The following is a 14,602-nucleotide window of genomic DNA, read 5'->3' on the forward strand; positions in this document are numbered from 1 at the left end:
AATGAGAATAAAGGATATAATTTGACAAACATGAAAATTTGCTTGTAGCATTCACTTTTATGAGAGGGTGATTTTAAAAAGTGACACACTGGGACATATAATACAGTACCTTGATTATGAACTGGTTCCTTAGCTGAAGATTTGGGATTTGACTGAGTGAAACATTTGTCTCTGTACCCATGCACTGGTAGGTAAGTTAAAGACAGGAGAAATGAAATGTATACAGCAGCAAACATCACAGCAATTGAGTAAGAGAAGAATGTTTAGTTTTTAAGGTTAAGTTAACACAGGAGGTAAATGTGAATACAAGTAGATTTAATTAACAGACAGAAAGCTTCATAGCAACAAAAGATGAACTGAGTGCCTACTGGATGACTCCTCAGCACCTGTTTAGAAACACTGTAAGCGCAATGAAATGGACAGCAGAGCAGAGGATGTCACTAAAGCATTATACCAAATGGAACAAGCTTTTGAAGACTGCCAGTCAGAAGTAAGTCTATATAACAAAAGTAAGGGCTTTGGGGCGTGTGTCACTATGAGGAGCACACCGGCCCTCATGCTGCAGGAGTGGCAGGCACCATGTACTGTCCACATGTTTGTTCTGTGAGCAAGGTCCTCAACCAAGGGAGCCACGAAGCTCGAGCAACCATTTGGGATAACTGAGGGCACGTTTGCAGTAGAGCATTAGGCATTGCCACACCTCGTCCTTTTCTTCTATGCATTCAGAAATTATAGTTATTTTTCATAAGTAAGTTACAAACAGCAAAAATTCATGATCCTGTGACAATACGTAATACCACCAATACAAGTTTGTGATGGCTGAAGTAAATGGCTTCTCTTAAAATTCCTATTTGCACCAAAATGATAGGCAGTATTTGAGATAATACTTTTGTAATTTGAGTAATATCTTTTTCCATTATACAGAAAGCATTTTGTGACTATGGCAAACTTTACCTGGTGATGACAAAAACAACAAAGGAACTTCCAGTCAATTAGGGAAATAATTATGTATTCAGAATCACTAATAACATTGTTAGCTTTACAAAGCAAAGTTGCATAAACAAGATCTCATAATATGATAAAAGAAAAATCACTGGCGGTGATTTCATTCCTATCTTACACCCTTGGAAGCAATAATAAACACTCATGGCCTTAGTAGCCAAAGGACACCCAAGTAAGGGCTGCAGAAGTTCTGGCTACCTGCAAACAGGCAGCATCACTGTAAGGACCAATGACTACCGGGAAAGGCCTGAGGCCAGCTGTGTATGGGCAACGGCTTTTGCTCTGCCAGTTTTGGAGTCTGCTCTTGGGACTGTGACCCTCAAGTGTATCTGGTAAAGCTTGAGTAGTGGAGCTACTCCCTCAGTGTACTTCACTTCCATGTGCTAGTCTCTTTGCTGAGGATGTTTTCTCCCATTTCTTTACCTGAAAACTTTCTATTTATCCTGTGAGATTCAGATACTCTGCTAACTTCTCCAAAAGGCATTCAGACCATCAGGAGCTGTAGGAAGCTCTATCTGAACTCTGTAATACTGCATTGTGATTACTTGGATATTCTTTTCTCTAAAGGATCAAGTTCTGGCAACAGTAGTGACTTAATCATGTCTGTTCTTATATCCCATTCTGACAGCTTGATGTGCAGGCATTTGAAGTATTTGTTGTTGTTGTTTTGTTGTTGTTGTTGTTTTTAACAAACCAATACACTGTGAACCCTTGCACTCAAAAAGTGAAAAGAACAGTATTAAACAAAGATATTAGGTATATCTCCAAATAGAGAGTTATTAGCAGAAAACTGCCTAGTGCTTAGCACTTGGAAGAAAGTCAGCAATGAGAAAATGGTCTGCTACTGTCATGGGGCCAGGGATGGTTTTGAGAACTGAAACCTTGGATACTGAATATCAACAAAGGGTCTATAGTAGTGAGTTTCTACAAACTGCAGGACCCCTTCATGCTCTCTGAGTAACTTCACTAGGTCAAATTAGTGTATCTTTAAAAGTAGTTTATAATTAAAAGTTTTATGCTTGCTGCATGTGGTATAGATGGATATTGACATTGTAAAAACCAGTCTTAGAACAGATACATTTTGCATTGTAGCTTAAGAGTATATGAATATAAGTGTATATATATGTATACACACACATATATATATAAATATAAAACATGGGTTTTGTTATGAATTATGATCAGAAATGTTTGAAAGGCACTGGCCTGGACAGTAGATGGCTTCTACCTTCTAACCTTAGGTTAGTGTGGTATTTTGAATGAGAATGCCCCATTCTTAACCCCCCCTTTTTTTTTTTTACAAAGAGCAAACTTCTATGTTCAAATACTTAGTCTCCACTTGGTGAAGGAAGGATTACAGTGTGGACTTGTTGGGGAAGGTATGTTACTGAGGGTGGGCTCTGATTCCCAGTTAGCTTTCTCTTTGGCTTGTATTTGTGGATAAGGATGTAAGCTCTCAGCTACTGCTCTAGTGCCATGCCTGCCTGTTGCCATGTTCCCTGTCATTGTGGTCATGGACTCACTCTCTGGAACTGTAAGCCCCACATAAACTCTCGCCTTGGTCATGGTGTTTTGTCAAGGCAATAGAGAAGGAAGACAGTCAATGAGAGTCAGTGTACTTTAAAAGCATTTTCTTTCCTTTTAAATAATTATTAGGCACTAGCATAATAACTCTTAGGAAGATCTAATTACTAAGTATTTTACATTTATTATTTTATATATTCCTTACAATTATCCTAAGTACTATCTAGTAATTTCTATTTTAAAGACGAGAACACTGAGAAATAAGGCTTGTTGGTTTATTCAACATCACAAAGTAGGACTGCAATTTTAATTTAAATATAACTAAAATACACTTTTGAGACAGGGTCTTAGGCTATAACCAAGGGACTTGAAATCTGATTACTGTCTTAGAGCTATCGTCTTACCTCAACCTCTCAAACAGAATAAATCTTCAAGATATAGTGACCTGTCCGACCATGTGACCCTGGACCTGTCAAGAAGCGGTTAAGAGGACTGTGCCAATGAAGGAGTGATGTGGCTTACTACTCTCATGAGACACACAGTTATTCTGTTGAGATCAAATGTCAGAGGGACAGGAAAGAGATGCTTAAGTTGGGTCTGGGGATGTCATAGCTTACTTTCAAGATGGCCTTACAACCAGCTCAGTGCATGAGATACAGATATATTCAGTCAATGTTGCACTGAAATGGTTCAATGTTAAATAGATTTATGCTATGTAAACTTGGGAAAGTTAATCTTAAATATCTGAAATATTTACCCTGGAAATAGTTACTTCAAGGATAAATTTTTAAGTCAAAAAAACTATTATTCATACCATCACATTTTCTTAAGTGGCTTTTGTAAAAAAAAAAAAAAAAAGGATATATGCTCTTTTTATAATCCATCACCTTGTAGATAAAAACAAAGTGATCTGAAAAAAAGATGATGGCCATCTCAACTCCTGCTTATTAGAACAGGAAATATGCATAATGGCTATAAGAAGTAAACCCATCACTAAGACTGTCAAAGAAAGGAATGTGAACAGAGAAGAGCAAAAAGGAGGCTGAAATGAAGAATGGAAAAACAGGGGCTCTTCTCACACAGGGTAACTAAGGGACTGCTGAAGAAGCAGTGCCCAAAGGAAGAACTCTGCAAGGCTGTGGAATGTCTGTATGTAGTCTTGTCCCATCTGATCTGTGTGCAGCTGTCTGTCTTGGTCATGTAACAGAGAATCTTCTGACTTCCTAACTTACATACCCTACAGTCTATCACTGTGACTTTACACAGAGGAAATGTACATAAGAGATAGATAAAGAGATACAACTAGGATCCTAGAGGATGTGGAGTCTGTTAGTAAACAGGCTCTGGGAGATATGGGAGGCTTTGAGAATGAAGAGATAGAGTAAAGGAATGAGACCTGCTAAAGACATCTGACAGGCAACTGTCTGGAAGCAAAAAGCTGTTGGAAGTATATACACTAAGTTTACGGAAAATTATAGCAGGAAAATACTTGCATAAGGGATCAGAAATAATAGTTAATATATGAATAAAATGGGCCATAAGCTGGAAAGCAAATTTTTAAATCTAAAATTTATCTTACAGGCCACCTAGCCAAACATGGAAATAGATAAAATAAATGTTCTTGAAGGAAGAAGTTTATAAAAACAAAGTACAGAATGAGGTGTTGGTGGGACAATTTAAAGTACTTAGGTATCTGCTGGAAGTTGTATTCTATTAAAAGTTAAATGGAAAAATCATTGACTTATTTTTCCTGACAATACAGATTGAGCATCCCTGAGTTAACCTGAAGTGCTCTATAGTCTGAGACATTTAAATGTTAACATGAAGTACCAAAAATTTTCTGCTTTTGGATTCTGTACTATTGGATGAAGGATGCTTAGCAGGTTAAAGTCTGTGTAAATATTCCAAAATCTAAAAATAAAACAAAACTCTAAAATGTCAAAAACATCTGGTCCATAGCATTTGGGATAAAGATCTTCAACTTGTATAAACTTTCAGTAGCAAGCTGGGGTAGGGATACAATTCAGCTGTAAAGTGCACGCCTAGCATGTAGGTGGCTTAATTTCACCCCACCCCCAAGTACTATACACACACAGAAAGGATAAGTCATAACCATTTATAAAAAAAAAATCTGGGAATATTTTGTGACAGGAGAAATCCCAAGACTTTAAGGAGAAATATATTATGTTGACTTTTGCTTCAAATCCTTTGAAGAAAAAATAAGATGAATGAAGTTTGTAGCTTATATTTTAAAAATTCAGAAAAAAAACTATGCATGACTTGTTATAGGGGCTTTGTGTTCTTCCGAAATCATGTAATGGAATCCTGCTCCTGGTACCTCAGAAGTGACTGTATTTGGAAACAGTGCAGTACAGATGCAACTAGTTAATATAAGGCCATACAGGAATAGATAAGGCCCCCACTACTATATGACTGAGTCTTTATAAAAAGAAAAAATTACCCTTGAAGACAGACAAAGAAGAGAGATCTGAGTGATGCCTCTGTAAGCAAATGAATGTCACTCATTTCTAGACAATCTTCAGCCCCTAGAAGGCAGTCATCAAACCCTTTCCTTCCAGCCCTCAGGAGAATCACCTGCTGGCCTTGGCTCTGAACTCCTGCTGTTCAAGGGACCATCTATGTTGCTTTGCTATAGTAGTATCAGGAAACAAAACACCATAGTATCAAGGCCTAACAAATTACCTGGAAACATGACTCAAGAAAGCTGAAAGTTCTTGGGAAAAACTGATTTCAGAAAGCTTTGATGATGCATTCAATGACTACCAGAACATATGTATAGTTCTCAAAAGGGAAAAAGGTGAATTTTGTAAAACATAAATTGCATGTTGACTCTGAACCAAATTCTTCAATGATGCATTCACAGACTATTTATAGTTCTTAGGAAAAAAAGCACCGAGTTTCATAAGCCATATCAAAATAACCATAAAATAGTTCTGGATTTAAAAGAATGGCATAGATTTAGAAATAAGGACCAAGTGGATTTTAGTAAGAACACAGCTTATAAGGACCAATCTTGTTCTTCAGAGCTTACAAGACTTGCTGTTGTGTAGGCTATTACTTGTTCTTTTTGTTTTTCAAATATGAGAACAGTAATAGACTCTATAGATGGAAAGGTACTATAAAAACAGTTACTATCCTGGTGGACACAACTGATATCCAAATTCTAACACAATCAGTAGTCCACATTAGAAAACACCCAAAAGGGTGACATTTTTATAGGTACTACTGATAGCAACTCTCCAAGCCAGTATGCTAAGGACACCAGCACAGGTGAAGCAGGTGTAAGGGACTCCAAATGGCATTAATCTCAGCATTGGCTTGCTTCAGGATGAGGCTTTCCCCACAAGGTAATCTAAAGTTGCTTGAACACCCAGAGTACTGCTGTGTGTGATTCTGTAGAATTCACAGAGTGAAGAGGATAGTGAGTGGACTACAGCCAAATAACCTGGGAAAACTCAAAGCTAATTAAAACACAGAAAATAGGAGAACAGCTTTTAAATTACATTTAGTTTCTAACTCCTGATGCTTAGCCTGGCCTTAAACTTATTATCTGTCTGTCTCAGCTCCCTGAGTGTTAGTATTTGATTACAGGTATGCACCACTTGAGCAAGGGTCAACATGTGAAAATTATGTGGTAGTAGAGTTTTAGAAATATGAGAAAGGCCTTCTTAACAAAGAGCTGCTTGTATATGCAAAGTACTATTTTGGGGGAAGAAAGGAATTACCCGTAACTGACAATGTCCATGCAGAACCCAGATCATGTAGGTGGCTTGGTTTCAAGGAGAGTCTGCCTTTTATGGGAGTGAGAGGAAGAACCTATGATTGTGACTCCACTGTGAAGCAACAGAACTTTGCGGTCAAGATGCCTGGTTTAGAATCATCTTTGCAGAGTAAAGGAAGTTCACAGTAACTTGCAGAGACCAGAGTGTAGTAGTTACTGCAGAGTAACTACTTATGCCAGTTGCTATATCCAGATAGAGTCAGGAAGAGAAATTTGGATATCATTTTAACTTACCCTCAGAGACTAGTATAATTAAAGGTTCTAGAGGCACAACTCAATCTGGTATCTCTTCTAATTTTGTAAGTAGTCTTTTTACCCTGTAAACCTGGTGGGTCATCACCATTTTAACATGACTCTCCTACCTCCTAATTCTCTCAAATTTATCAGTATGTAAGACACCATTAATAATTATACTAATTGTTCCATAAGGCATAATACATTTGTCACCATACTAGAAATAAATTTGATCATTCATTGGAGAAGGGTAATTAAGAATAACTTAGAAGCATGATTAGTTGATTTTTAAAACATCCACTATCTAGAAGAATGTTCTCAGCTATTAAGCTTCCATTGGTGCTCAGTTATAAAACTGGTCTTACTAACCTCCTCGAGCAAAGCTATTGGATGGGTTTACATCCAAATGTCCTGGCACTACCTGCTTAAGCACAGTGGACATTCTTGAAGACCTCCTTTCAGTCCCTAAAGTCAGCCAAAAAAAGAAAAACAAAAAAGAAGAACAAAACCATGGTGTTCAGGTTAACATTACTCAAATGACAAAAAGTTATCTTCACATGTAGCATGTCTAATTGCTGCCAAACATTGTACTTTTTAAATCCCAAGATCTTTATTACAGATAACACGGCAATGTTATTATTTCAACAGAGATAACACATACTTGAAAGATTATAGAGTTAGGTTTGGCAAGTGCAATCAGAGAATCCAATGGTAAATGAAGAATGGCATGCATGGTGTTACTTTGCAAGAAAAGCCACTTTCTGCTTATGTTGAGGTAATTCAGATAGCTGATAAGCCAAAGAGACCAACGTCTCAAATCACATGCCCCTGTCTAACGATTAGGGTTACCTCTACATGAACCCTTTGGGGTTCCATCACATGATAACTGAAACAGAATATTAGTACAATCTTAATGGCTTCATCCAAATCTACAGAAAACAAACTAATGCAAAATCATAAAAGGCTAAAGAAATTTTGGGAATTTCAGGTTTATATGAAAATTTTAATCAATTATATATTTAATAATCAGATTTTCAAGTTATACATTCAACTTTATAATAATATTTTAAAGTTTATGTAAGGTAGACTCAGACTTTAAGGATTACTTTATGTTTGATATCTCCTGTATTGTTACTATTTTTAAAAGAAAATAATTGAATCTCTACACATAGCTACTAATTACTAGACATTAACAGTGGTGCTTTGACTTCTAAGTAAAAGAAGCTAGACTTATGGCCTTTTATGGTAAAAACATTACAGTCATGTTGAATTAACTAAAAGCACGTACGTAAAAGGATTAACCTCAGAAACAGACACTGTCTTTTCAGAGTTGTCAAGGAAAGTATCATCAGATCTTACCTGGGGACAGAGCAAGTGCTGGCCTGACAGTAAGAGTACTGTTGCCTCTGAGTTTCTGATGGACAATAACTGCAGTCAATAAGGCTTGCAAGTACTTTTCTTGCTCTATGCTACTGGAAGATTCTAAAGAGGAGGTAGAAACTATAATACAAAAGAAAAACATATATAATTTCATGCTACCACACCCAAATATAGAAGTCAGTTAGACTTTAAGTATACTCTGTGGCTTGTCTTTTGGTGCTGGTTTCAATACACCTACTTCTCAGTTGCTCATCATTCTCCCATAAACGGCCCAAGTCTAAAAAGCCAGGGCAGGACTAGCCTTCTAAACACAGGTGTACTAATAATCAAAATGGAGATTAACAAACATTTCCTTTATGATCTTCTCACATCCTGCCCAGGCTACTGTGTGGGAGTAGAGAGGATAGAGTGGCGTTTCAGAGTGGGCAAATGTGAGGATTTCCTAACTGGCTTAACAGATGACATGAGTTTGTGGGGCTCTGTTGCTGGAAGAACAGAGGAAGACAGGAACAATATAGGAGCCACTTTTGCCACCTTCTCTGGTCCTTCTAAAAGAAGGGCAGAACATAGGCACAGATACAAACAAGTATATGGCAGGAATATGAGCCTAGTTTGTGTGAAACAAAACTGAACCACTGAAATGGGTTCAGGCCATGTATGTATGTATGTATGTATGTATGTATGTATTCTTCAGTTTTTAAAAGAATTATGTATTCTTCAGTTTTTAAAAATAATTATTGATTATATATATATGTACACTGTAGTTGTCTTCAGACACACCAGAAGAGGGCATTGGATCGCATCACAGATCCAATCATGTGGTTGCTAGGAGCTGGACTCAGGACCTCTGGAAGAGCAGTCAGTGCCCTTAATCACTGAGTCATCTCTCCAGCCTGTATTCTTAATTTTTAATAAAGGTTGGATGCCATACAAACGAGCCTCAAAGTCATATTGTTGAGGCTGACCATGAAATACTGCTCCTGCTGCCTCCACCTCTGCCAAATGTTGGGATTACAGGTGTTACTATATCCTTGTCAAGCTCAGGCCCCGAAAAGAGGTGTACTAAAAGGACAATAGAATCATATATTTTCTTATACCTTAAATAGAAAATAATTAGCATTGTTTTTATTTGCTCTATAACAACATCAATTGTAAGGGTCATGTACTGTTTAACTACGACACTATTCTTCCTGATTACATCAATTAGGAGGCATATCCCAATTTGAAAAGCATCAAAAATAAGCAAGTGTATTTATTCAGAAATATAAAATACACACTAGGATATAAAAATTAAATTCCTATCATATAAATCAGGATGCAGTGAAATAACTTTCCTGTTGTACCAGAATATGCTTGCAAATGCTCCCGAGATCACAGGCTTTTTGCCCTTAGATTGGCTTGCGTTCCATTATACACACTCTGGCTTGGAAGAACTCCCCAGAACAGAAAGTGGTAAAATTAACTTCCTTTAATTGCAACACTGCAGAAAAGCCAACCCAGGCAAATACCATACTATGCATGATGAAGGCATGATCAAGCAAATTATGAGGGGGCACACTGGTCAACTCTCAGGTGGGAAGTGGATGAAAATAGAGATCTCAAAAAACACATGGCAGTTCTACCTTCTTGACCAAAGAAGAAAGAATACTATTCCCCAAATCGTATCTAATACTGTGGTGGGCCAAAGTTTAACCAGAAACTATGAAAACAATCAGACAACTATAGCTCAAGACCATACTACTTTGGTGATGGTATTCAAAAATATCCCCAGGACAAGGGACAATATCACTTCCTATTTCCCTAGTTTCCTAAAAAATTCTTTGTCTGAAATCCCTTGAAAGCTGCATTGTGGTCAAGTTTACTGTTGCTGTTCATGTGTATTCTCATGCCACACAAGACAAAATCCCTTTTTATCTCTGCAGCTGTTAAATATATCTGGATTACTTTTCAGAAAAAGTAGCAAAGACTGGTACAATCTAGTTTCCAACAATGGATATTCTGATTTGCCAAAATGAAAGCAGCCTAAAACCAAATACTATTAAACTATTATTGGTCAAAATCCAAAGAGAAGATGAGCTATGGTAGTAAGGTGGTAGTGCAATGTGGTGTCCCATAGGCCAGCAGCTGTCTTCATTTAAGTCTAGCCTGTGTACTCTGCAGGGGGACAGTGAAAAAAGTGTGGGGAGCAGCAGCTGGAGCCCAGGTTTACTCCCTTTAATTTTGGGAAGACTCTGCCTGTCTGGTCTCACTATGGCATCTAAATTCCTGGGATCAGGTGGTCCTGCCTGTCTCCCAAGGAACTGAGTACACAGGCCTGGACCACTGTGCCTAGCTGAGTTTTAGGAATACCCCAGTGAGAGTTGTGCTGTACCGAAATGCTTACCGGCTTGAGGGGAGTTCTGTGATTTGAACAGACCAACAACTCCCTTCCCATGGAATCCTCCAGACCGGAGGAGCAGAGTACCACTTCTTGAGTTCTTCCAACATACAACGGGCAAGCGATTGTGTCGATAGCAGCGGGCTACTCTTGGTAAACTGCTGTCTTGCACAGCTTGAGGTATGACTAAAAGGCCAGGATAGCTTCAGGAATGGCAGAGGGAATGAGTGATTGGGGAGGAGAAGGGTAAGAAACAGGGGAGAGAAATAATGTAAAAATGAAAATAGCATAATACCACTGTGATTTATAAACATGCAGAAACACATTGGTTGAGATATATCATAAAATTTGGAAGTTCATTTAAATTCTTTTTTTTTCTTTTCTTTGAGATAGGGTCTTAGCATGTAGCTTTGTTTGGCTTGAAACTTGACATACACATGAAGAAGGCCTTGAATTTACAGAGACCCACCTGATCCTACTAGGATAGCTAGAATTAGTCTGTGTTATAAGAACACGTCAAACTGTCACCAACTCACAGCAATGAGAACAGAGAACAAAGCTGCCTGAGACTACCTGAGAAGAAAAAGGATTAAAAATCAAAACCAAATGGTTTGGTATGACAACAGGATGTATAAATGTCAAAACAAGTTTAACCATTTCATTAACACCATATAATAATATTTATTTATTTATTTATTTATTTATTTATTTATTTACAGTCAAGGGCTTATTAAGTAACCCTGGCTGGCCTGGAATTTGATGGAGACCAAGCTGTCTTTGAACTCACAGAGACTCACTTGCCTCTGCCTACCAAAGGTTTGGATTAAAGGTGTGTACAACCAAGTTTGTGTTATAGCAGAGACTGAAGGAAAGACCATCCAGAGACTGCCCCATCTGAGGATCCATCCCATATACAGTCATCAAACCCAGATACTATTGTGGATGCCAAGAAGTACTTGTTGACAGGAGTCTGATATAGCTGTCTTCTGAGAGATTCTACCAGAGCCTGACAAATACAGAGGTGGATGCTCGCAGACAACCATTGGACTGAGCACGGGGTCTCCAATGGAGGAGTTAGAGAAAGGACTGAAGGAGTTGAAGGGGTTTGCAATGCCGTAGGAAGAACAACAATATCAACCAATCAGAACTACCCCCCCAACCCCGAGCTCCCAGGGACTAAACCACCAACCAAAGAGTGCACATGGAGGGACCCATGGCTCCAGCTGCAAATATAGCAGAGGATGGTTTTGTCGAGCATCAATGGGAGGAGAGGCCCTTGGTCCTGTGAAGGCTCAATGCCCAAGTGTAGAGGAATGCCAGGGCAGGGAGGTGGGAGTGGGTGGGTGGAGGAACACCCTCATAGAAGCAGGGGGAGGGAAGGATGGGATAAGGGGTTTCCTGGGGTGAAACCAGGAAAGGGGATAACATCTGAAATGCAAATAAAGAAAATATCCAATAAAAGAAAAAGAAAAACATTTTAATAAAAATAACCCTTACAATTAATTCTCAGGGAATTTCATATAATAAAGCTTAATATTTATCTATTTATCTTTAAAGACTGGCTATCAGATCAGGTTGGGATACTGGGAAAGTGAGAGTACCTTACTTTGTAAGTAAAAGAAGACAGTACTTTGTTTTATTTGAAGACTCATACTCAAGAGGTTTCACAATTTAACTCTTTGACTACTAATCCAGCATGCTTTTTGATTTTTTTATTATCATGGTAAAATATGCTTGGCATAAAACTTACCATACTATATATTTTAAGCTCACAAATAGCTGGTATTAGGTACACTAACAAGGCTGTCTGTCTATCACCCAGCTCCTCCTCCCTATCCCTGCTCATCTCCCTCCCATCAGACACTAGCTCCTGCTTCCATGTCCGCCCATCACCTCCTCCTGTCCCCGCACACCTTCAGAGTTTAGACTCCTCTCTCCTCACGGAGTACATTTACTCTCATGTCACATTGAAATGTAGACTCTGCATATCAGTGAAAATGTGGTATTTGTATTTACAAGCCTAATCGATTTTGGCTAATATAATGCTCACCAGTTCCATCCACTTTCCTACAAATGATATATTTTCATTTTTTGGTAGCTGTTCCATTGTGTATATATACCACAGTCTCTTTATTCACCTGTAATGGGCATCTAGGGTGGCTCCACACTTTGGTATTGTAAACAGTGCTGCAATAAACACGGACATGCAAGTCCATCTGTGGCAGGCTGACTGGGATTCTCTCAGGTTTACTCCCGTCAGTGGTGTAGTCAGATCATACAGAAACTCTACTTTAGTATTTTGAGGAACCTTCATCCCGGTCTCCACAGTGACCGCATCAGTTTATATGCTCAGCAGCAGGATAAAGGGTCCATCCCCCCACCCCCCGTCCCCATCACTTGTTGCTACCTATTGTCTTGCCAATATCATTCTGACTGGGGGTAGAAACGGGATCTTAATGCACTAATTTGCATTTTTTAAAGACTAAGGATTAACATTTTTTCATATGTTCATTAGACACTTAAATTTCCTCTTTTGGGATCAGTCTGTCCAAAAATTTGGTCATTTATTGAATTGCTGGGGGGATGGTTTTGTGCACTGTGTATTCAGACAACTGGTTGCAGCCGAGATGCTGGCATGGTCAAGCATCTCTGGTCTCTGTTGTGTAAAAATTATTTTCCATAATCTCGATTGGTAATAAAGAGCTGATTAACCAATTAGCAGGGCAGAAGTGATATGGTGAGCCTTCTGATCCCAGTCGGGGGTCCCAAAGGAGCCTAGAGGTAGGGAAAGCACAGGAGAAGAAGGGTGGAGAAACCACATGGAGAGACCAGGAGTGTTAAGGTCTAGATGGAATGTTAGAGCCTATGTAAAATGTTAAGGTCTAGGAAACTGTTACCTGGCTACCGTGCCATATTGTGCTGTTACTAATATTGTAAGCTAGCGCTCTCTCTCTCTCTCTCTCTCTCTCTCTCTCTCTCTCTCTCTCTCTCATATGTTGTATGTTGTTTCTGCTGTTACTAGGAGACTTTTTCATGCCCAAATTGATTGCATATTCTGTTATGTTCTGTGCCCTTGGAAACCAATCACTATAGAAGTCAGTTAGAACTGCTTTGTTATAGCTAGCCACAATAAGCTTGGACCTGAACCAACCACCAGGAACACTTTCTGCACCTGTGTATAAGCTTTTATGGTATTTGGCTTCATAAGCTGCTCCTGGGATGGATCAGAACATAAGAGAGACACCTGCATCTATTTACAACAAAGACCTCCATTTTGAGTAGGAGTGGAGTATTGTTTAAGTTCCCAAGACCTCCTTGGGAACTGACATCCCACTTGGCTGAAAGAGCCATGTATATGCGTAACTGACATCCTGGTTAGCAAGTCAAGTCATGAAAGTTAGACAAGTCCCCTGCCACAGTTGAATACCCCAACCAATGGGAGAAGGATAAGTGTACAACAAAGAGATGTTCTTAAGGAAATCCCCTATCCCTAAATTCTCACATATACTAGCTTTTGTTGTGCAAACCTTGCCCCCAAAGTTAATTGGTCAATAAAAGGATAAAGCCTGTGATTGGTCAGTAGAGAGAGAGAGAGAGAAGATATGAGGGGAGACAGATGTGACTATAGGCCTGGAAGGTGTAGCTAACCATGTGGCTGGATGGGGGTAGGTGGTCAGTTAACTTAGATGAGCTTTAGTTGAGAATCTGCCCAGTTAAGGCCTAAGTTTTGAATTATTAAAAGGTCTCTGTGTTAAATTGGGGAATTAGCTGGTCAAGGAATAATTGCTACCGTATTAATTCCCAGCATTAATTTATATATATATATATATATATATATATATATATATATATATATATACACAGAACACTAATTTAAATCTTTACATTCTTCCCCCTCTTTTCTCCTAGACTGTTACTGTATTTCCTCCTAACAGTTTGGTTGATACGTGTTTTTTTCCTCTACCATAAATGCCTTCTAATAAGAAGTGTTCTAACAATCCTCTATTAGGACAACAATAGACAAGCTAAAGTGGGTGGGGAAAGACCACCAGGCCTCAATCCTACATAAAAAACTATAGGCAACTCAAGAATGTTGAGAACTGAGAAATAGACTTACCTAGGGAAGGGCCCCTACAATGCTTATCCAATACCAAATGGTTAGCCCTGAAATCATACACAAAAACATACTGTACACACACACACATATTGTACACACATATTGTACACACACATATTGTACACACACACACACACACACACACACACACACACACACACACACA

General features: G+C 38.6%; 1 protein-coding gene across 2 annotated transcripts in view; it reads right to left on the bottom strand.

The window, feature by feature from the left end:
• Sbf2 (SET binding factor 2) overlaps window positions 1-14,602 on the bottom strand; it is a 307,253-nt gene that overhangs the window by 33,938 nt on the left and 258,713 nt on the right. Inside the window, exons 27-29 of one of the 2 annotated variants that reach the window (XM_028768017.1) lie at window positions 10,326-10,522; window positions 7,922-8,062; window positions 6,932-7,027 (exon numbers count right to left, since the gene is read on the bottom strand). In XM_028768017.1, coding sequence (XP_028623850.1) covers window positions 6,932-7,027; window positions 7,922-8,062; window positions 10,326-10,522 — 434 coding nt within the window. The remainder of the gene's footprint in view (window positions 1-6,931; window positions 7,028-7,921; window positions 8,063-10,325; window positions 10,523-14,602) is intronic. The other variant, XM_028768018.1, reaches the window with a different exon arrangement.

The sequence above is a fragment of the Grammomys surdaster genome, unplaced genomic scaffold (assembly GCF_004785775.1).
Source record: "Grammomys surdaster isolate TR1022 unplaced genomic scaffold, NIH_TR_1.0 184, whole genome shotgun sequence".
NCBI lineage: Eukaryota > Metazoa > Chordata > Mammalia > Rodentia > Muridae > Grammomys > Grammomys surdaster.